Genomic DNA, 23565 nt, shown 5'->3' on the forward strand with positions numbered 1-23565 from the left:
GAGGCTGAGGGGAGACCTTACCACTGTCTAAGACTATCTGAAAGGAGGTTGTGGAGAGGTGGGTGTTAGTCTCTTTGCTCAAGTGATAGGTGATAGGATGAGAGGGAATGGCCTCAAACTGCACCAGGACAGATTCAGATTGGACATTAGGAAAATTTTTTTCACCTAAAGTGTTCTCAGGCACTGGCAGAGGCTGCCAGTGTAGGTGGTTGAGTCACCATCCCTGGAGATGTTTAAAAGATGGGTAGATGAAGCGCTCAGGGATATGATTTAATAGTGGACAGGTATGGTTGGACTTGATGATCTCAAGGCTTTTTTCCAACCTAGTGATTCTATGATTCTTTCAGCTTCAAACCATTTCCCCTCGTCCTGTCCCTGCAATCCCTGATCAAGAGCCCCTCTCCAGCCTTTCTGGAGCCCCTTTCTGGAGGCTCCAAGTCTGCCTGGAGCCTTCTCTTCTCCAAGATGAACAAGACAAACTCTTTTAGTCTGTCCTTGTATGTGAGGTGCTTCAGGCCTCAGATCATCTTTGTGCTTCTTAGAATCACGGAATCAAAGAATCATTGAATCATAGAATGGTTTGGGTTGGAACGGGACATGAAGGTCATCCACTGCAACCATCCCTGCAGTGAGCAGGGACATCTTCAACCAGACGAGGCTGCTCTTCTTGCTTCCTGTAGAACCTGTCCATTCTCCAGGGAAATGATTATAAAGAGAAAATCATGATAAAATATACAGAGAAAGTATAAAAAAGACTTTTACAGCCCCAAATTAGGCCATCAGTGCAGCAAACCCTGAGTTGAAAGCCTGAGTTTAGTTCAGTTTCATTGTCTGAGAGTTCTAAGAGCTTCTTGGATTTAATCAGACTAAAGTTGCTCTAAGAAGACAAAGCCCAAACGTTTGCAACATAGATGCTAAAGCCTTTTCCTGGGAAAGAAGTTGTCCCAAAGCTACTGTTAATAAATACAGTTACAATTATTTAATTAAGAAAGAAATTGAGATGAATGTAAGTTTATACAACCTTTGAGCTTCAGATTTATTGAGTTGTCAGTAGCTCCTCTCACCCAGCAGGTACCGGCCAAACCTAAGCCCGTACAAACCCCTCCTCTTGGAAAGGTGCCTGCTCAGTCCTTTCTGTCTTCGCCCACTTGCTCTTCATGCTGTTCACCAGTCTCTTCGAGGTCAAACCTGACCTTCCTGGTGACAAGCGGTGTTCTTTAGGGCTTGGTATTGGGGCTAGTGGTGTTTAACATCCTTGTTGGAGGCACGGACAGTGGGATTGAAGGCACCCTCAGCAAGTTTGCCAATGACACCACGCTGTGTGATGTGGTTGACATGCCGAAGGGAAGGGATAGCATCCAGAGACCAGGACAGGCTGGAGAGGCGAGGCTGTGAGAACCTCATGGAGTTCAACAAGGCCAAGGGCAGGGTCAGGGCAATCCCAAGGACAAATCCAGGCTGGGTAGAGAAAGGATTGGGAGCAAACTTGAGGAGAAGGATGTAGGCTACTGGTGAGAAGCTCAACATGAGCTGGCAATGTGTCCTCACATTGTCACACACTTAAGGCTGAAAGCTGTCACACACTTAAGGCTGAAAGAATGGGCTCAGAGGTCTACTCAAAGAAAGGTCTTTATTGAAATGTTGGCTTGGAGAAGTACTTGGGGCTTACAGGTGGGTGGGGTGGGGAAAGGGACATTGTCCCTTTGAGCTGCTGGTTTCCAGAAGAGACTTCCAGGCACTGCAGAGCCTTGTTAGCATCAAGATCAGAACATGTTCCTGCCTGTCATCATGACAGACAAGGGCATGGGTGTGCAGCATGTTGGGACTACAGAGGACCAGGATTTTTGAGGTATTCCAAGAATTGCAGTTGATGGCTGACCTTTCCTCCATCCCCTGCATTACCCTCATCAGTAAAACACCTTTTCCAGGTAGGCGTTCATGAACATTCCAGTAGGATCCAACTTCTCCCGGACAGAGCAGAATTTGGGGAAGGCTGGGTACATCTTCTCAAAGTCCTTCCGGGTGCAGCTGTGGGCCTGCAGGAGACAGTGTCCAGTGGGGGCTGCCCATCAGTGGGGAACTTCTCGATGGCCTTGGACCCCCACCACCACATGGGAAGCCCCTGCAGAAGTGATGGAACCTCCATCCCCTTATTTATGTGCCCAGGGTGGGTAGCAAGCAGTGGAATGCCATCTCCTCGAGGCATCCATATCCCTCTGGGACAAGCCTGATGTGGGAACCCTTCTCTGACCGGTTCTCGACTGCAAATCCCCCCTTCCAAAAAGAGTCACCATGGAGAAAGGGGAAGGACCCCTTTCCACACTCTCCTACCAAAAGAGCAGGGCCATCGGTACCTTTGCCCAGTGTGGTCTTCCACCATGTTTCTTCATGATGCCCTCATAGGTCAGCCAGTAGTTGAGGTGAGGGACGTTCTTCCCATAGGGCCTGGGGGGAATCAGGCAGTGTTGGCATTAGCAGGAGCTCGGGGGGGGGGACTTGCACACCCAGGAAATCTCCCTGAAAAATCCCAACCTGGGGAGAAGGGCAACCCTAGGGACCCATCACCTCTGCTTTGACAAGCACTAGCTGATGGAAACACTGGGGACCAGCATGCCACCAGTACTTGGCCGGCATACCCTCACGTAGGACAACATCCTCAAGAACAGGGATGGGTGGCTCCAAGGTTCTCTAAGGCCATCCCATTCCTTCTGGCTTGGTGCCTGCAGATGTCTGGGTGGGGTGAGCAGGCAAAGGTATTGGAGATCATTCAATCCAGCTCGCCAGTGCTAACCAGGAGCGGACATCAACGTGTTTGAGCTGTGCATTTGCTACTGCTGGATCTCTGGGAACAGCTGCTGGTGCACTAGCACACCGACCTTGAGAAGAGGAGGACGTGGCTCACCTGTACATGATGATGTTCATGTAGCAGCTGTCCCGCTGGAAGCAGGGACTCAGCCAGATCTCATCCCTCCGAGCGAAGCGCACCTCCACAGGGTAGTGAGCCACCAGCTTGGGGTTGTTCTCCAAGGCGGCCTTCAGCTCCAGCAGAGCTTCCTTTGTCTTCTCACTGCCCAAGAGAAACCCCCCAGCCACAGTTAAGGCCAGCATGAGCACAGCCAGCTCTCTCTGGGTTAACTCCCATCCCTACAGCTCCATCCCTAATTCAGGGAACAGCTTGGCATGTCCCAGAACATTCCTCCTACTGCTTTGGGCTCACAAAGCCCCAAGACAGGATGTAGCATGTATTTGGTACCCCAGGACATGGATGCAGAAGGGTCCCCATGCTAAGCTTGCAGACAGGAATGGTGCCTCCTAGTCAGGTCCCTTTCCCCACGGCTTTGCTCTTGCTCCGGGGCTGGGGCAGAGCACAGGCAGGGGATAGCATGTGGTTTGGACACTGAGCCTGGGTGGGGATGGACAGGGAGAGTTTGCAGGGCCATTTACATGGGGATGGCCCAGTCTTGAACATGCTGCTTGAAGCGACACTCGTAGTTGAAGATCTTGTAGCTGATGGCAATATTCTCCACCCGCGACCTGAAGAGGAGCCAGAAGAAGAAGCGGTTGATCCAGCACACCAAGCTGGGCACGAAGGTGCTGCAAGGGAGAGAGCAGAAGGTGAGATCTGACCCCAGAGCTGCTGCCCAGGGGTTTGCCAAGGGCAGGCTGTGAGCTGTGATGCCACAAGCCACAGCCTGGGGATGCTGGGCAAAGGGTTACCCTCTCAAGGGATCAAGATGGATCAAAGGAGCTCTTGCACCCTTGCCTGCTCACCCTACTCAGACATTTGCAGGCACCAAGCCAGAAGGTCTCAAGGTCAAGCCCTCTCAAGCCTCTCACAAGGCTGAAAGTAAAGCAGCAAAGCTGCAATCCTGCAAGGGTGCTGGAGCACACGGGGACGTGCAACCCTGCTGGGAGCTCACCTGTTCTCACCCTACCTGGTCTTGGACCTTGCACACCTGCCCTCAGCTCCCTCCTCCTCCTCTTGCTGCAAGCTAGAAAAAGGGTGCTCAGACATCACCTCCTCCCCCTTCCTGGAGACCTCAGTGCCTCCCAGACTGTACACTGGGCAACCTCCCACTGGGGGACTGAGGGCTACTGGGAACAGGGTGGACCCTAAGTGGCCACAGTCCCTCTTCTCCCTATTTATGCAGTCCAGCCTGGCGCTCCTGTGCAACCAGGATCCTGCTTTCCAGCATAGCCACCCTGACCTGGCTAGATCTCCTCTCTCCACCCTGGTGTTCAGGACATGCTCACAGCCAACACCATTGCCCAAAAAACTCCTTTTCTGCTGTAAACCCGCAGCGCCTCAGCTGACTGCTCCATCGCTGTGCACACAAGAGGGCAGTGCAGCCCCAGACATCAATCCCAGCCCGAACCTGCTCCTCTTGCACAGGAGCTTGCGGAGGAGAACAAGCATCTCCTCCTCCCTTAGGAAAAGGGATGCTTTGGGTTACAGTCCTCCCTTGCCATCTTCCTTGGGATTCCCAGCAAGTCAACACAGATTTCAATGTAGAGATGGAGAGAGCAGATCTGGATGAGGCCAGGTCTGAACAACCCAACCCCACTTGTCCCCAGCCACTGCCCAGAAGATGCTCTTACCTGATCCAGAGGAGAAACTCCAGCAAATAATAGCCAACAGCATAATCCCACAACCAGCTGGCGGAGGAAGACGGGGGCTGCAAAGCCAAGCAGAGGAAGGTGATGATCTTTAGGCACTAAGAGGGTTTGCAGCTTTCTTTTCAGCAGACATGAAGGGAGCACATGCCTGGACCAGGACCAAGCTGGAAGCTGGGGTTTGGAGAAGGGCATTCCAGGACTCCTCATATCTCACTCCCACGATGAAACAGAGCCACATCCAGTCCCAGACCACGAAGATTCTGAGAGCTTAGACAGCCTCAGCTGCATCTCTGTCCCAGGACTCCCAGACTGTAGAGCATGGGAAGAGTCCAGCCCAGTCCCAAAATTCTGTTTCCCTGACCAGCCACTCTGGCAGCCCTTGCTCACCCTGAAATACCAGCTCTGTAAGGGCTTCCAGCTTTCTGTCCAGGCCCTTCTCCCTTCACATATGGAACCCAGTGGGACTTGCCTTGTTGGTGGGATCCTGGTAGATGACACTGACGTTCTCACTGTGAGGGAACCACAGGAATCGGAAATATTGGGATCTCTTCAGGTGGTCCTCAAGGTGATCAAGGACCTGCAGCAACCAGAGAAACAGGGGCTGTTTGGTGATTGACCCCCATGCAAAGGGATCCCGGGAGCCAGAGGTGGAGGCACTTCAGAGGACTTCTAGGGATGCTGAGGCAGGTCCAAGGAGTCTGTTTGAAGAGTATCAGTGAGCCCTGGGTTGGAAGGGAGCCAATAGAGCCCAGCCATGCACCAGGGGGATAACAGAGACCATGGACCCAAAACCTGGAGAACGAAACAGGGCATACCCATTGTCAGGGCTTCACCGCTCTTTCAGGAAAGAAATTGTTCCCATTATGCAATCTAAACCTCCCCTGGCCTAAATTGAGGCCATTTCCTCTCATCCCATCACTTGTTACTTGGGAGAAGACTCCTGGCTGGCTCCAACCTCCTTTCCGGGAGCTACAGAGAGGGATGAGGTCTCCCCTCAGCCTCCTCTTCTCCAGACTAAACAGCCCCAGGGTCCTCAGCCACTCCCAGAACACTTGGGATCCAGACCCTTCCCCAGCTTCGTTCCCCTTCTCCAGACGTGCTCCAGCCCCTCAAGGTCTTTCTTGGAGAGAGTGGCCCAAAACTAAATGCAGCACCGAGTGCAGGGGAATGATCCCTCCGCTTTTCCTGCTTGCCACACCATGGCTGATTCAAGCCAGGATGCTGGTGGCGTTCTTGGCCACCTTGGCCACTGCTGGCTCATGTTCAGCCACTGTTGACCAGCACTCCAGGGCCTTTTCCTCTGGGCAGCTTTCCAGCCCCTCTTCCCCAAGTCTGGAGCACTGCACAGGGTTGTTGTGATCCAAGTGCAGGACTCGGCACTTGGCATTGTTGACTCCCATTCTGTTGGCCTTGGCCCATGGATCCAGCCTGTCCAGATCCCTTTGCAGAGCCTTTCTGCCATTTAGCAGATCAACATTCCTGCACAACTTGGCCCCATCCCAGAGGTGTTCCCTGCTTCAAATGCAGAATTGCCAAATTATTCATAATGACACAAAAAGAGCTTTAGGAAAGGCAGCTCCCTCAGAGGAGCTGCCTGCCAGCAGCCGAGGACAGCAAAGCATGGAGAGTCTAACCAGGCAGACATGCAGGACATGGGGCTTGAGGGGGTGACTGCAGCCCCAGGACACACTCAGCCTGGATTTGGAGCCCCCTGAGTCTTGTCCCAGGTCTACTTGGAGGAAACCCTGCTGCCTAATGCAGCAGCACACACAGAAATGAGAAGACCTTTCAGTCCTCGTCCCAGTGCATGCAAGGGTAGAGGCACTCTGTGCACACAGTGCTATTTTGGCCAGACCAGCACCTCTCCAACCTGAAAACAGCCTCTTTAACCACCTCCAAAGATCTCCCATAGCTCTGCAGAAAGGCTTAAAAACCCATCAGCTTTGCTTCGAGGAGTTTCTTGACCCAAGAGAAGATGACATGACCCATGGATATAACCCCAGGAAGGTCACGGCAACCTTGGCTGTGAAGATGCTCTTTTCTGTTTGGATTAATTGAGTTATTTGTCTTAATGAGCTATTAATCACCAGGCTGGACTGCTTTAATATCAAGCATCTTGCTGTGACCCTGCCACAGGGTGAGGGTCTTTGTGGGGTTGCACTGCCATAATCCCATGGCCTGTTAAAGCAGGGAGGATGGGAAGAGAAAGAAAGCATTCCTGTAAATGGTGAGAATTAATGCTAATGCTGCTGTCTTCACCTTCATTGGCTCAGTGTCCTAGTGGAGACTGGTGATGAGAGTTGTTCTGCAAGGGTTGGTATTGGGACCGGTGCTGTTCAACATCTTTGTCGCAGACATGGAAAGTGGGATTGAGGGCACCCTCAGCAAGTTTGCTGGACACACCAAGCCGTGTGGTGCAGTCACTGCGCCTCCAGTCCCTGCACTGGAGGGCAAGGATGACATCCAGAGGGACCTGGACAGGCTGGAGAAGTGGGGCTGTGAGAATCTCACAAAGCAGAACATGGCCAGGTGCAAGGTCCTGCACCTGTGTCAGGGCAATCTCAAGCATAAATCCAGGCTGGGCAGAGAATGGGTTGGGAGCAGCCCTGTGGAGAAGGACTTGGGATACTAGAAGATGAAAAGCTCAACATGAGCTGGCAATGTGTGCTTACAACCCAGAAAGCCAAACTGTGTCCTAGACTGCATCCAGAGCAGTGAGACCATCAGGGTGAGGGAGGGGATTCTGCCCCTCTGCTCCGCTCTGGTGAGACCCCATTGGAGTCCTGCATCCAGTTCTGGAGTCCTCAGCACAGGAAGGACACGAATATCTTGCAGCAAGTCCAGAGGAGGACATGGAGATGATCCAAGAGCTGGAGAACCTCCTGTACACAGAGTTGGGGTTGTTCAGCCAGGAGAAGAGAAGGCTCCAGGGAGACCTTAGAGCAGCTTCCCAGGACTGAAAGGGGCTCCAGGAAAGCCGGGGAGGAGCTCTTGATTAAGGGGTGCAGGGGCAGGATGAGGGGGAATGGTTTGAAGGTGCAAGAAGGGAGATTGAGATGAGATCTTAGGCAGAAATGTTTTCCTGTGAGGGTGGGGAGGCCCTGGCCCAGGTTGCCCAGAGAAGTGGTGGCTGCCCCATCCCTGGAGGTGTTCAAGGCCAGGTCGCATGGGGCTTTGAGCAACCTCATCCAGCGGAAGGTGCCCCTGCCTGTGGCGGGGAGAGGTGGAACTGGATGGGCTTTAAGGTCCTTTCCAACCCAAACCATTCCACGATACTATGATTCACATCTGAATCCTGTGAAGAGTCACACATCTCTCTAGGATGTTCCCAAAATAGCCTCTTTTCCAGCCAGAGAAGTTCTTATGTTGGAAATTGTTGTAATGACTGTGCAAGTATAAGCAGGGCTAAAGGTACCACCCCATGTTTTAATGGGTTTGGTTTAAGAACAAATGCATCCATCAGTAAAATAAGCAGGGAAAAGAAGGATGCAGCTTTCCTAAGTCATCCTGCCAAAGTCTCCTTGTCTTAGAGCCTCGGCGTTTGAGCACAGAAGCAAATCGACAGTGAGGTGACCTTTTCAATGTGTGCTTTTGATCCTTGTGATATCGGTTGGAAGAAAATAAGCTTGTGTCTTTGTAGGATAATTACAGCACAGTGGGCAGGAGCTGAAGGCAGTGAGTGAGCTGGCTCTGGGAGTCCTTGAAGATGTTGTCTGCTGGCTGAGTGCTGGACATGGAGACAGAGGTAAGGCAGTGGAAATCTTATCACTGAAATGTGTCCAAGCCACACAACAGAAATGACCCTGGAAAATGCAGGGACCCAGAAGATTTTGCTTGCCTTTGCTTACCTTCCAGGAGCCCAGAACAAATCCCTTTGCTTTGGAGCCCAGAAAGGCAACCATGTCCTGAACTGCATCCAAACAACTGTGACCAGCAGGGAGGGAGGGAATTCTGTCCCTCTGCTCTGGTAAGACCCCACCTGCAGCCCTGTGTCCAGGTCTGGAGTCCTCAACACAGGAAGGACATGAATATGTTGGACCAAGTTCAGAGGAGGCCACGGAGATTATCCGAGTACTGGAGCATTTCCTGTACAAGGACAGGCTGAGAGAGTTGGGATTTATCAGCCTGGAGAAGAGAATGCTCCAGGGGGACCCTAGAGCAGCTTCCAGTACTGAAAAGGGCTCCAGGAAAGCTGGGGAGGGGCTCTTGATCAGGGGCTGCAGGGGCAGGATGAGGGGGAACCGTTTGAAGGTGCAAGAGGGGAGATTGAGATGAGATCTTAGGAAGAAATGTTTTCCTGTGAGGGTGGGGAGGCCCTGGCCCAGGTTGCCCAGAGAAGTGGTGGCTGCCCCATCCCTGGAGGTGTTCAAGGCAAGGTTGGATGGGGCTTTGAGCAACCTGATCCAGTGGGATGTGTCCCTGCCCATGACAGGGGATTGGAAATGGATGGGCTTTAATGTCCCTTCCAGTCCAAATCATTCCATGATTCTATGATTTTATGATCCATCCCAGGTGCCTGAGACATCTCCCATGAGTTAGGGATTAGGTTAGATTTAGGTTAGGAAGTGGTAGGCTCAGACCAAAAGAAGCACTTCTTCTTCACCCACCGTGTTGCTGACCTGTGCAAGGCTGCGGATGGTTAAAATTTTGCATGGGTTCAGAAGCAGATCAGAGATCTTCCTGGGTGAGAAAATCAACTCATTACATGTATAGAGTCATATAATCGTTAAGGTTTGAAAGATCATCCAGTCTGACCATCAGCCAAACCCCACTGTGCTGACTAAACTATGTTCCTAATTGCCATGGCCACACATTTTTTTAGCACTTCCAGGGATGGCGACCCCACCACTGCCCCGGGCAGCCTCTTCACCACTCTTTCAATAAAGAAATTGTTCCAAATTTCCAATCTAAACCTCCCCTGGTGCAACTTGAGGCCATTTCCTCTCATCCCATCACTTGCTATGTGGAAGAAGAGTCTGACCCCTGCTTGGCTCCAACCTCCTTTCTGGGAGCCGCAGAGAGCCATGAAGTCTCCTCTCAGTTGCCTCCCCTCCAGACTAAACAACCCCACGTCTCTCAGTCGCTCCCAGAACCCCTGGGCTCCAAACCCTTCCCCAGCTCCGTTCCCCTTCTCCAGACGCGCTCTGTTCCCTCAAAGTCTTTCTTGGAGTGAGGGGCCTAAAACTAAACCTAGGATTTGATACACAAACCACCACCAGCTCAGGAAGCCCCACAGTGCAAAGATCAGGTGAAGAAATATCTTATGAAAGTCTGACCCATCCTCATCGGCCTCCCAGCTGGTCTGAGGTAGGCAGAAGCTGACTCAATCCCTGTCACCATCCAAGGATGCTCTGCAGATCTCTCCGGTGACCTCAGCTGTGCAATGAACCCTCTCAGTCTCGTGCTTTGCTCCTGGTCACTTTCAGCAGCTTGAGCAGCTGAGTTTATCCCAGTGATAAAGATAATCACGAGGCCAGAAAAGAAAGCAAGCAGATCTTTATATAACTACAAATCCAAGGCAGGCTGCTCTGACACATATATTATTTGCAATGTCTTAGATAACTCAGGCTTAAATATTTCACGCAACCTGCTCCCTTGCCATTATTCTCTTCCGCCTCACTGGGCCACTCGACATGAAAGCCGGAGATCTGTAAGCAGGCGAGGAACAAGCGATGGCCGAGAATTGATAATGGCATTAACATTTATAGAGTGCATTCATGTTTCACCCTCCTAACAGCCCCAAGGGATGGGGAAAGATGGGCTGAGCTGTGCAGAAGACGTAGCCAGATGATGCTGAGCAGGGTAAAGCTCAGGACAGCGGAGTTATCCTGCACGTCAGCTTAAGTTTCCTATCTCAAAGGCAGATTAGGAGGTGTAAAACAACAGCAAACTTGACAATTTAGCTGAGGAAAGGCTCTAGAGGATGCAGTGAAGTCTAACAGAGTGGGTGAACACCAGGCTGTAAGGAGCTGGCAGGTTTAAATGTAATTAAATGCATTTAAAGCAGGGAACTCTATGCTGCAGGGCACCAGGGGAGCAAATAGGCAGTTCAGAGGCTAAAGATGTTCCCAAGCCATTAAACACGGACTCATCACCTTTGGAAACTGAAAATCATAGCATCATAGAATCATGGAATGGTTTGGGTCGGAAGGCACCTCAAAGCCCATCCGGTTCCAACACTCTGCCATGTGCAGGGACACATCCCACTGGATCAGGTTGCTCAAAGCCCGCTCCAACCTGGACCTTGAACACCTCCAGGGATGGAGCAGCCACAACTTCCCTGGGCAACTTGGGCCAGGGCCTCCCCACCCTCACAGGAAAACATTTCTTCCTGAGATCTCATCTCAGTCTTCCCTCTTTCAGCTTAAAATATTGGTAAGGAACTCCCTGCAGGCTGGAGAAATATCTTTGTGGGTTTCTCTTATTCATTTGACTTTCCTTTCCTCCTGCCAGGGAAAATAAAACCCTGAAGTCATCATAGAATCATAGAATCACCAGGTTGGAAAGGGCCCACTGGATCGTGGATCGTCGAGTCCAACCATTCCTAACACTCCCTTAAACCATGTCCCTAAGGACTTCATCAACCCGTTCCTTAAACACCTCCAGGGAAGGTGACTCGACCACCTCCCTGGGCAGCCTGTTCCAGTGCTCAATGACTCAGCTCTTGACTGCTGTGGTGCAGCCACTGGTTGGGGGTCACAGCAGGCAGGCAGACGTGCTAATGGCCTCAGGTAAGGGGCATGGACCTCTCCATGCCCATCCCTGCTCAGCCCAGCTGCCCATGGTACAGAACAAGAACCACTAGGTCGCTTTGGATCAGGGCTTACGAAGAAGATACTGCAAAAGCACGTTAAATTCATGTTTGTGGTGGTGTTTGAGCCACCCCAATGAGATGCTGAATAATTCAGTCCTTAAAAAATTAAGGACAGCGTTTCTTGGAGCTTTACTAGCACCACAGCTCTGATCAATCTTGCAATGTATTTTGCTGCTGTTGTCCAAGTACTATTTATTTTTCATGAGCCTGACTTAACAAAGGGTTGTGCTGTTATTAGCCAAGGCTGGAACTGGACCTGTGGGACTCAAATGAGACAACGGATGAGGATGTTTTTGGGGACGTGAGACCACAGGAGAACAAATAGTAGTTGAAGCAGATCCACGCTCCTGGAAAGATTCCTTTCCATTGCCACTAATTTCTTCTTCTGGATGGACTTTGTGCCTAGGTTTCCCCATCCAGAAATCTAACTCCTTGCAGTCTAACTCCCTTGCTGAAGGACCTGGGGTTGTTTAGCCTAGAGAGGAGGAGGCTGAGGGGAGACCTCATCACTGTCTACAACTGCCTGAAAGGAGGTTGTAGCCAGGTGGGTGCTGGTCTCTTCTCCCAAGTGACAGTGATAGAATGAGAGGAAATGGCCTCAAGTTGCACCAGGGCAGGTTCAGATCGGACGTCAGGAACAATTTCTTCATGGAAAGGGTTCTCAGGCTCTGGCAGAGGCTGCCCGAGAGATGATTGAGTTGCCATCCCTGGAAGTGTTTAAAAGATGTGTGGATGAGATGCTCAGGGATCTGGTTTAGCAGTGGACAGATATGGTTGGACTTGATGATCTTAAAGGTCTTTTCCAACAAAGAGATTCTATGATTCTATGAATGCAGTAAGTCTACACAGTGTTTAGAAGGTCACCAGGTCTTGCAGGTGGCCCCTTCTCTGTAAGCTTTAGCTTGTGCAATGCTGCAGCCTCCAGTGATGATCTGGTGCCAGAGAGCTGGGACATGCTGGATGACTGCTCAGCTCAAGGGATTAGGTCACATCCTGATACAGTGGCTGTGCCAGGCTGTCCAAGACATGGAGAGGCTGAACACCAGATGGAACAGTACACTCCATCTGACCTCCCAGCACTGTGAGGGTGGGAGGGCTCCAAGGAAATGCATGCAGCAGTTAAAAGGAGTTTATATAATGGCAGAGGCAGGGAAAGTTGGTTTTGATGTGTTCCCTGGAGAAAGAATTCCTTCAGTTCTCTCTATGGAAATGCCCACAAGGCCTTCAAAAGGCTTTCTAAGGGAGCTGGATCACACCCACCATTGGCCACAGAGTCACGTGGAGGCCAAAGGAGATATGCAAGCCCAGGAGATATGCTGCCCAAAAAAGAGCATTTTGAGGGAAATTAGCCTTTTTCAGGCTGGTTCCTGCCACAGATGAAAGCAGCAACTCCAGCACTGAATATCTCTGAAACAGCATCCTAGGACACTGTCCCCAGTGCCTCAGCACTGTGCTGAGCAAGGACCTAAACTTCTAATGCTCTCCATGGTAAATCAAGTGTCCTTTCATGAGTTACATCCAAGATGTGGCCATGAAGAGGTGACAATGGAGATGATGGATGGCAGGACAGCAGAAGAGCTTGACGGGGAAAAGAAAGCATGTGAAGCCTTTAAAGTCATGCAAGATCCTAATGTATGAGAGAGGAGGTCAGAAACCCTCCTCAGAAAGACACTTCTCTTGAGGATGTCCCCCATGGGCCAGGACTAGAGCCATGCAACTTAGTCTGGGTGATTTGAACCTTTGGTGAGATGGACATGGACAAGTCCAAAAGAAACATGACAACTGGTTTAGTGGGAGTTTTCCATCACACAACTCAAATGCAACTCCAGATATGGATCTTGAGAAGGAATTTGCTCAGTCTGGTCCTTGAAAGGTGTCACCCATCACACTCCTTCTCATCTCCAGCACAGTTTGTCCCAAGTTCAGCTCATAAAAAGAGTTAAACTCAACTTTGCACTGGGAGATGTAGAGTCCCTACCCCCCCAAATACCCAGATGTCGCACATGGGAAAGGACAAAGTTATCATCAAAAGGACAAGATCACAGAATCTTAGAATGGTTTGGGTTTTAAGGGACCTGAAAGCCCATCCAGTTCCAACCTCCTGCCATGGGCAGGGGTACCTCCCACTGGATCAGGTTGCTCATGGCCCCACCCAACCTGGCCTTGAACACCTCCAGGGATGAGGCAGCCACCACTTCTCTGGGCAACCTCGACCAGGGCCTTCCCACCCTCACAGGAAAACATTTCTACCTAAGATCTCATCTCAATCTCCTCTCTTGCACCTCCAAACCATCCCCCCTCATCCTGTCCCTGCACTCCCTGATCAAGAGCCCCTCCCCAGTTTTCCTGGAGCCCCTTTCAGTACTGGGAGGCTGCTCTAAGATCTCCCCACAGCCTTCTCTTCTCCAGACTGAACCCCAACCCTCTCAGCCTGGCCTCAGATGGGACATGCTCCAGCCTTTGGATCATCTCCATGGCCTCCTCTGGACTTGTCCTTCCTGTGCTGAGATCCATGTCCTTCCTGCGCTGAGGACTCCAGAGATGGACACGGCCCCAAGTGAGGTTTCACCAGAGTGGAGCAGCGGGGTAGAATCCCCTCCCTGGCCCTGCTGGTCCCATTGCTTTGGAAGCAGCCTAGGACATGGTTGGTTTCTGGGCTGCGAGTGCACATTGCCAGCTCATGTGGAGTTTCTCAGCCTCTAGCATCACAAGTCATTGTCTTCAGATCGTCTTTCAGTCCATCACCCACCCCCAGCCTGGAATTGTGCTCATAGACTATTTTAAGTGGCCCATCTGTTGCTAGAAAAAACAAAGGTCTCCATTAGCTGTGCAGCCGGTGGCAACAAGATGGGAGTTGACACCTCCCTGGAGAGCACACAGCTCACTCATGGGAGCAACCATGCCCTGCGGAATGCTACTCCTCTCCTCCAGGACTCAGCTAGGCACTGCTTGCCTCCAGGGGAGGCTGGCTCAGCACAGACAAAATCTTCTTGTTCTTACTTAGTCCAGGCAGCACATCAGCTCCTCAAACCCGCCCAGGATATCCAGCAAGGGCAATTTTCTCCAGCTGGAACATGAAATCTGCATTAGGCTTAGTCATGCGTGCCTGGAGTTACCACATCTCCACTGACCTGCTGGCATCTGCAAACACTGGGTTAAACAGAGCAGAGGCATTGGCTGATCCATCTCATTGTGACACTTCTGACAGCCAAAAGCAAGTGCTGATGTCTGCAAGCTCTATCAGAAACTCTAACTCAATTGCGCTGAAGCTTCCGTACTCAGCCCCGCTGCAGCTCTGAGGCAGCCCAGGGAAGATGAAGCTGATGGCTATGGGCAAACCTCCATCCCTGCTCTGGTGGGACTGCTGGCGTCACAATAAGCTTGGAGCAGCTCCCCACTGCAGCAGCTACCCTTCCCCTTGCTTATGCCTCTCTGCAATGAGGCTCAGACATTGCTCACGAGATGGGGAGCAGTTTAAAACCCATGGGGCTGTAGACGAGGGAGAGACCACAGCTGGAGATCCAATTTCCATCACCTCTGGGCTGAGTCAGGCAGAAGACAACCAATGCTGAGAAGTGAGGATGATCATAGAATCATGGAATTATTAAGGTTGGAAAAGACCTCTAAGCTTATCCAGTCCAACTATCAGCCCAACCCCACTGTGCCAACTAAACCATGAACCTGAGGTGGGAATCTCACCAGAGCAGAGCAGAGGCGCCCTTCACCAGCTCATGTTGATTTTCTCAGCCCCAGCACCCCAAGTCCTTCTCCTCGGGGCTGCTCCTAATCCATTCTCTGCCCAGCCTGGATTGGTGCTTGAAATTGCCTTGACTCAGCTGCAGGACCTTGTCCTTGGCCCTGTTGAACTTCGTGAGGTTCTCACAGCCCCAACTCTCCAGCCTGTCCAGGTCCTTCTGGATGCCATCTCTTCCTTCCAGCATGCTGACCACTCTACGCAGCTTGTTGCCATCGGCAAACTTGCTGATGGTGCCCTCAGTCCCACTGTCCATGTTTGCAACAAAGATGTAGCATTGGAACCACAAGTTCCAATAGCAGTGTCGTTTCTTTTGCCAAGAAACGTGACTTTTGCTTCCCCTCCTTTGTCACCCTGGAGAGGTTTCCAGCTTAAAGGGCATCATGAAACGTGCCATGAAGGTGCACCATGTGAGCAAGACACAAATGTGGGATCTTCTACCAGAGCATAACCACTTTCCAATCTTTCTCCAACTATGTCACCTCACCAAGGACTTTGGTTATCCCCAAGGAGGCTTTGAAAGCATCACTCATAGAATCATAGAATAGTTAGGGTTGGAAGGGACCTTAAAGATCATCTAGTTCCAACCCCCCTGCCATGGGCAGGGACATCCCACTAAATCAGACTGCCCAAGTCCCCATCCAACCTGACCTTGAACACCTCCAGGGATGGGGCAGCCACAACTTCACTGGGGAACCTGTTCCAGTGTCTCACCATTCTCATAGGGAAGAAATTCTTCCTAATGTCTAGTCCGAATCTGCCCCTCTCCAGTTTATACCCATTCCCCCTAGTCCTGTCCCCACAAGCCTTTATGAATAGCCCCTCTCCATCTTTCCTGTAGGCCCCCTTCAGGTACTGGAAGATCACTATAAGATCTCCTCTGATCCTTCTCTCCTCCACGCTGAACAAGCCCAACTCTCTCAGCCTGTCCTCGTAGGGAAGGTGTTCCAGCCCTCTGACCATCTTTGTAGTCCTCCTCTGGACCCATTCCAACAGTTCCATATCCTTCTCACATTGAGGATTTCAGAACTGGACATAATACTCCAGATGAGGTCTCACAAGAGAGGAATAGAGGGGCAGAATCACTTCCCTCGACCTGCTGGCCACGCTTCTTTTGATGCAGCCCAGGACACGGTTGGCCTTCTGGGCTGCAAGCGCACATTGCTGGCTCATGTCAAGCTTCTCATCGACCAGCACCCCCAACTCCTTCTCAGTAGGACTGTTCTCAAGTACATCATCCCCCATTGTGTACTGAAAATGGGGATTGCCCCAGCCCAGGTGCAGGACCTTACACTTGGCCTTGTTGAACCCCACAAATTTCCCAGAGGCCTACTTCTCCAGTCTGTCCAGGTTCCTCTGGATGACATCCTGTCCTTCTGGTGTGGCAACTACACCACTCAGCTTGGTGTCATCTGCAAACTTGCTGAGGGTGCACTCAATCTCGCTGTCAATATCATTGATCATGGCATACCTCAGTGAGAGTGGAGGGGAAGGTGACCTCGTGCAGGTAGAACTGGGGCACACACTGGAAGGTGACTGTGAGTATGATGCCCAGGCAGCCGAGGTGCAGGCGGGCAGCCTGGAAGATGTCCACGTGGATGGACTCAGAGCATTCCAGGATCTCCCCTGAGGCTGTCAGCAGTGTGAGCGCTATGATCTGCCAAGAGTGGAGCAAAGCCTCAGTGAGTGTTCAGTGTGTCCCATCTCCATCCACAGACCTTGCATCCATCCCAAATCTTACAGCTGGAGGCTAAGCAAGGGGAATCCCATATCACAACCAGCATCACAGGGTGCTTTTGGTGAGCTTGGCTCCACCAGCGCCTCTCCTGCCACCTTTGATGCAGTGACAGAAAAGGATTCTTCTCTCTCTGGAGGATGCACACCATAAAGCACAGGGATAGAGCAGTTTTGGACTGGATCATATTTAGCCTGGCAGAAGGGGAGGTCTGGGTGTGCAGGGGGGACTTGGTGGCCCCCCATGGCAGCTCCATCCTGGGAGGGCAGGACTACACCTGCTTGCTGAGTACAGTGCGCTCCTTCCTTACCAGACCCAGACCAGATGATGGGATCCCTCCCCTGAAGCCTTCAAATGCAGAAGTCCATGCATTGACACCCTCGACTTGTGTCTTACCTGGGTGGGGAGGATGCCATGCTTGATCCCTGTGTTGTGTGTCCCTGTCCCGATCACACCGGCCGCTGTCACCTCAGAAACGGCTCCTAAGCTGGAGGCAGAGGAAGGGGCTGGTGAGGATCCAAGCATGTGGGACATGATGTGGAGCACAGCTCACTGTGCCAGGCAAAACGCTGTGTGCAGAACTCACATGCCTGTCCAGAGTCTCCCAGGACAACTCCTCTACCCCAATGAACAGGGTTTTCCACTCTTCTGGGTACCTTGCAACAACTTGTGGGTTTGTTGGCTATGTGTGCACATCTCCATGGGACTTATCTATCAGCATGTCACTATATTCCACAGGGAGCAAGAGGTGGCTGGTGTGCACAGCTCACTATGGTCAAATCAGCTGTACCCCATCTCACACCCCTATCTCTCCCCATCAGCCTGAAGAGACTCGCTGGAGTGGAGACATCCCTTCCACATGTGATTAGAGCATAGGGTGAAGAATCTGTGTTTATCCCAGAAAGATCACTGAGGAGCAGGACTGGAAGTAGCACCTGCAAGCATGAGGTCTGCAGACCAAGGTCCATCCCTTCAGCCTGGGTCAGTGCCTCACCACTCTCATAGGAAAATATTTCTTCCTAAGATCTTATCTCAATCTCCCCTCTTTCATCCAAAACCCATTCCCCCTCATCCTATTCCTGCAATCCCTGATCAAGAACCCCTCCCCAGCTTTCCTGGAGCCCCTTTCAGTACCACGAGGCTTCTCTAAGCTTTCACCTCAGCCTTCTCTTCTCCACACTAAACAGCCCCAGGGCCCTCAGCCGCTCCCAGAACCCCTGGGCTCCAGACCCTTCCTCAGCTCCATTCCCCTTCTCTGGACCCGCTTCAGCCCCTCAAGGCCTTTCTTGGAGTGAGGGGCCCAGAACTGAACCCAGGATTTGAGGTGTGCCCTCACCAGCGCTGACCGCAGAGGGATGATCCCTTCCCTACTCCTGATGGCCACACTGGTTTTGAGAGAACCACACGTGTTGGAGGCAGAGGGATCAGATGTTATCAGCTGGAGGCATCTCATCCTATGCACCAGGACAGCCCTTGACCCCCAACCCATCATGTCCACCTTCTGGAGACAGCAGACGTCCCAAGGCAGAGCAGAGCAAGGATTCTCCCATGCCTTCTGCTAAGATCTTCTGACAGCCATCAAAAACTCATTTCTACCTGATTTGGTTTGCCATCAACCTCCTTTGCCTCTGCCTGGTGTCAGTCTCTGCCCCATGCAAGGCATCCCAGGAGGGGTCCTCTCATCTTTTTAGGGCCAGGAAGCCCAGTTTTCCTTCATAAGAGGGAAAGGACCAGCCTGGTGGGTGCAATGAGAACATAGGGTTGGTATGGGTATAAAGGCTCCCCTTGTCCAGTCTCCTGCTGCAAGGCAGTATCAGCTATTCCATCACAGAGGGGATTGACCTGTGGTCTGCAGAACCCTGGTGGAAGATCAGATCTTGAATTAAACACTCTTGTTCTGCAGTAAAAGCTCTTCAAACATTCCTGGTTTGTCATGTTCCAGCACTTGACCTGGGGCAAGGATGGACACCTTGGAGAAGACCCAGGGATTACCCTGTGCATGTGTCCCACTCACTTGGCCAAGGCCAGCCCGTGCTTGCTCAGCTCGATGTTCAGATCCGAGAGGAAAATCCCACCTTCCACCGTCACTTGCTGCTTCTCCTTGTCTACCTGCAAAGGATAGAATGTGAGAGGAGACAGGAAGGTCATACAGCTTGGAGAAGAGACTTAGCATGGAAAATACCTCTACTCTTACCAATGCAGTTGATAATGTCTGTACCGGAGAGATATGTATCATGAGAGACTTGCTCCACTGTGAGCTGCCACCTCTCTCAGACCTTCACCCAACCCAAACCTCATCCAACCCAACGGTGCCTGACCCTGGTCCAGCCACCACTCCTCTCTACTCTGCCCCCACTCAGGGATGTGTCACCTCTCCCATAACATCTCCCAAGTGTTGGGCAACACAAGGGAGAACACATTTCCCCAGCAAAGCTCTACCTTCAGCCCTCCTGTGTTGCTCAACCAGCTTTAGCCAGGTCCTGGTGGAAGGACAGCTTAATCCCATTAGGAGCTACTCATCCCACTTCTGACAGACAGAGCTGTCAGGGAGGAAGCTGTTCCTTAATTAGGCATTGCTATTAATTACCAGTAATGATTCAACTCTCAGAATATGCTGCTAGAGCCAGGATTTTTTCATCTTCAGCTTCACACACACGTCTACAGAGGCTCACAATGCCAGCCATGAAGGCCCAGTAAGAGCCCAGTACCCCTCTAAATGCTGGGGGTCTGGATGCAAAGCTGAGGGCAGGAAAATCTCTCCCTCCCAGCAGCTCCTACTTTTCCAGATTTGGTCAGGATATGACCCACAGGCAGCCAGCAAGAGCTGTTTCCTTCCCAGTGTCATTGAATGCACCAATCTATTACAAGGACATTTCCCACCTGGTTCAAGAACGAACCATGGATGTTCAGCCAAGTCTTTGCAGGACACTGTGCCTAAGGCACCTTTGTAAGCTCCAGGTACCTCCAACCCATCCAGCAGACCATGGTGTGATGAGGACAACATGTCAAGGTTAAACCCTCACTGAATGCATGCTGAAAAGACATCACTACTTCGCATTTTTGTAGCTGCTTCAAGTGCTTCCAGTGCACAAGGGACAATTTTCCACTGGGGAAATGTGAATTCCCCAGTCTTTCGCAACTGTTTCAAGATCTGGTTTGGGAAAGCTCCTGGCTGTGAGGAGAGGAAAGCCTCTCCATCCTTTCACCTCTCACCCTGGGTATGGCAGTGTTGGTACAATGCCCACAGTGGGCACATGAACAGGGGTCCCACCACATTTCAGGGCTACCACACCACCTTCCAGAGACTGGACATGAACAGGGGTCCCACCACATTTCAGGGCTACCACACCACCTTCCAGAGACTGGTCTCACCTTGAGGACCCTGTTCATTTTCCCCATTTGGATCATGAAGTCATCAGTGCAGGCGATGTCCGAAGGAGAGTGACCACCACCCACCACCTTCACCCTTTTTTTCCACTGCCTGGCCATATCCAGGATCTGCAGAGATAACAGGCAAAGCCCTGAGCATCCAACATCTCCCTCAAAGCCATGTGCTATGGGCAGTGCCAGAGGCATTGTGAAACATTCCAAGCTCAAACCTCACCCACAGCTGACATCCTTCATGTCATGACTTGGATATATGACTTGGATAACTCATTATCTGGGGTTAACACCACCCTCCTTGGGTGTTAATGTCCTTGGGATCATTCGTGGAGTTGGAATAGATAACCTCTAATGGCTCCTTCCAACCCAAACTATTCTATGATCCCAAAAGAGGCAATTCCCACCTGAGACACTCAGGGTAACAGAGGCATCTCTGGGGTGACAAAAGTGACACAGGACTCCCACCGATCAGCACGGCAACTGGGGCAGGCAGGAGACCCCAGAAGGATGCCAGATGCTGATGCCCAAGGAACAGAGTCCACCTGAGGCCAGGTATGCTGGTTCTCTGTGTCTTTCAGGTGTTTTACACATCTGGTGAAGAAGATGTGCAGTTTAGTAGGATGGGCCATCTCTTGGGACCAAGAGGAAGACTCAGGCTGTCACCATCGGGAATCTCTCTGAATGAACACATTGGAGCACCACAGCCCTTCCTGGCCTTTCCTCCCCTTCGTTCATAATGGGTTGTCTCTTGGAACCACCCTCCTTACCTCCTGGATCTCCTCCACTGAGGTGGGCTGGAAGTATAGCTCTGGAGAGGAGCCATAGGTCTTGGCCCAGTTCTGGAACTTGACTCCTCCTTGGCCGTAAACCTGGATCAAAAACCAAGAGCTAAAGCAGAAGAAAGCAAGTGCCTCTCCTGCTTTTCCACACAGCCCATTGTTCCTCTGCCAAGACTACCATACCAGAAGCAGGCTTCCAAAAATATTAATTACTCACAGACACAAAGGTTCATCTCAGCACCTTGAGTCTGCAGAGCAGAGATGTCTCCATTTGAGCAAGTCAGCTTGGTTTGCATGGCCTCTTCTGCTCTGATCTCCTCCCAAACATGGTCTCAGCACCCATGCCTACCTCATGTCCCACGGGCACGGCCTCATATCCTGGTGTTCTCAGATGGCCTCAACACGAGGGGCTGACTGGGACCAGGCTGGGACCTCACTCCAGCCTCAGTCATTCACCTCGAGACACTGTCCCCAGGCCTGGTATGAAGGGGACCCAGCTCCATCCCTTCTCCAGACAGGAGTTAACGCAAGGAAAGGCATCCCCAGGGTGGTTTGGATGGGTCCCGGCAGGACAGGACAGAGAAGTCATGGATGCCCTATTCCTGGATGTGTTCAAGGCCAAACCAAACAATTCAATGATTCTATGACAGTTTCTCCCTGGCTGTGGCCAACCCAGCTGGAGTTTGGGCAAGGAAGGACCTAGGGGGCCCTGGGGTTGATCACAAAGCCCAAGAGAAGATAATGAATCACTCTGCCCTAGGCAGGACTGGAACCTGCTCTCCTACCAACACATGCCCCGCTTTGGCTGCAAGGAATGATTTTAACTGCCTTGCCATCTCCTGCTGTGTCCTTGCTCCCACTCCCTCCAGTTTCTTCTCTATCAGCAAAACCTCCACATCCCACGTTCCCACCAAGGCTCCTTCCTCTGCCCTTCCCATCATTTTTCTTCTCATAGAATCACAGAATCATTAAGGTTGGAAAAGATCTCTAAAATCATCCAATCCAACTGTCAGCCCAACCCCACCGTGCCGACTAAACCATGACCCCAAGTGCCAGAGCCACACTGTTCATTAAGCCCTCCAGGGATGGGAACTCCACCACTGCCCTGGGGAGCCTCTGACAGGGCTTTGCTGCTCTTTCAGTAGGTCAATATTTCCCAATATTCAATCTAAATGTTCCCTGGTGCAACTTGAGGCCATTTCCTCTTGTCCCATCCATTTTCTCTCTGGAAAAAAGACCAGCACCCACCTGGCTCCAACTTCCTTTCTGGCAGCTGCAGGGAGCGATGAGGTCTCCCCTCAGCCTCCTCTTCTCCAGACTAAACAGCCCCAGGTCCCTCAGCTGCTCTCAAGAACCCCTGGTCTCCAGACCCTTCCGCAGCTCTGTCTCCCTTCTCTAGACACGCTCCAGCCCCTCAATGTCTCTCTTGGAGTGAGGGGCCCAAAACTGAACCCAGGACTCGAGGTGTGGCTTCCCCCTCTGATGGGCTCAGTTCCCGAAGAGCAGACATGAAACTGGCCAAACCTCTCCAGAGGTGCTGAAGGGGCTCTCCCAGGGTTGTCTGCAGATTCCCTTCCCCTGCCACCCCCTTCTCCCACCACTCCAGTCTGCTTTTAGGGTCTGGGCAGGGCAAGGAGACAGAATGGCCCATCACCCTGCCCCAGGGAGGAGACACTGCCTGGAGCCAGGGCCATCAGGAAGCTATGGCAGATATCCCAGGGAGCAGCAGGGAGTGAGGGGGGAGGAGGGGTTGCTCTGCAGAATCCTCCGTGAAGGTAAAAGGCGGAGCTGCTCTGAGAGCCAGAAATAGAGGCGATGAGGCAGAAAAAAATATTAAAAAGAACCCCAAAAGAACAAAATTGAGGAAAACGAAACCCCTATGGGTTTGAAAACGCTCCTATTCTACAGCCAGAGCCTGACCTGATTGATCTCCCTCTCTCTTTTCCTATTTCTCATCCTGGTGATGTTGGTTATTAAATCTGTATCAAAACTGGCAATAAAACCTGATTGTTCCCACCAGCCCGAACCACGGTGCTTGACTCCACGTTGCACGGACCACCCTTCCCACCCCAAAACCTGGGAGATTCCCTTCTTGGCTTTTCCTCACCATCCTGCTGGCCTCTCCTGGAGATGCTGCTGGGTTGAGTGAGAGGAGGGGCGATCCTGGCCAGACCAAGGGTAGAAGAGGTTGTTGCTGTCCTGTGGGTCAAAAAGGAGCTTCTCTCCTAGCTGGAGGGATAATGAATAACAGCCCTTCCCTTAGGCTTTACCTGATTCCCTGGGGGAGGAGAGGGGCTGAGCCATTCCCAGGGGTTAGAGTGGGATCCGGGCATGGATTTGAACCTGGGGTCCCTACAGGGATGCTTCGAACCTTGATGACTTGGAGAAGAAGATGCTTCAGAAGGTTTTGGGTAGAAGCTTTTTCCCTTTTGGGGGTCCTTGCCCTGGGATGGGGTCCCCTCAATCTCCAGCCTTTGCTCTG

At 51.7% G+C, this 23565-nt stretch overlaps 1 protein-coding gene across 1 annotated transcript; it reads right to left on the reverse strand.

The window, feature by feature from the left end:
• Nucleotides 1–1625: 1625 nt before the first annotated feature.
• On the reverse strand, nucleotides 1626–23317 carry LOC104061814 (L-gulonolactone oxidase). Its single transcript, XM_054062790.1, has 12 exons — nucleotides 23191–23317; nucleotides 21072–21173; nucleotides 20293–20418; nucleotides 18935–19029; nucleotides 17317–17407; nucleotides 16657–16842; nucleotides 5087–5194; nucleotides 4600–4676; nucleotides 3445–3594; nucleotides 2903–3067; nucleotides 2355–2445; nucleotides 1626–2036 (listed from the first exon to the last, which is right to left on the reverse strand). Exons 1-12 carry the CDS (start codon nucleotides 23191–23193, stop codon nucleotides 1908–1910), a joined length of 1323 nt encoding a protein of 440 aa, XP_053918765.1. The 5' UTR covers nucleotides 23194–23317; the 3' UTR covers nucleotides 1626–1907.
• Nucleotides 23318–23565: the final 248 nt, after the last annotated feature.

The sequence above is a fragment of the Cuculus canorus genome, chromosome 3 (genome assembly GCF_017976375.1).
Source record: "Cuculus canorus isolate bCucCan1 chromosome 3, bCucCan1.pri, whole genome shotgun sequence".
Classification (NCBI taxonomy): Eukaryota; Metazoa; Chordata; class Aves; order Cuculiformes; family Cuculidae; genus Cuculus; species Cuculus canorus.

Coding starts and splice junctions, on each gene's coding strand:
- LOC104061814 (XM_054062790.1), bottom strand. Junction 20,419..21,071: donor CAGTGGAGGAGATCCAGGAG/GTAAGGAGGGTG, acceptor TTATCTCTGCAG/ATCCTGGATATGGCCAGGCA. Junction 2,446..2,902: donor ATGAACATCATCATGTACAG/GTGAGCCACGTC, acceptor GATTCCCCCCAG/GCCCTATGGGAAGAACGTCC.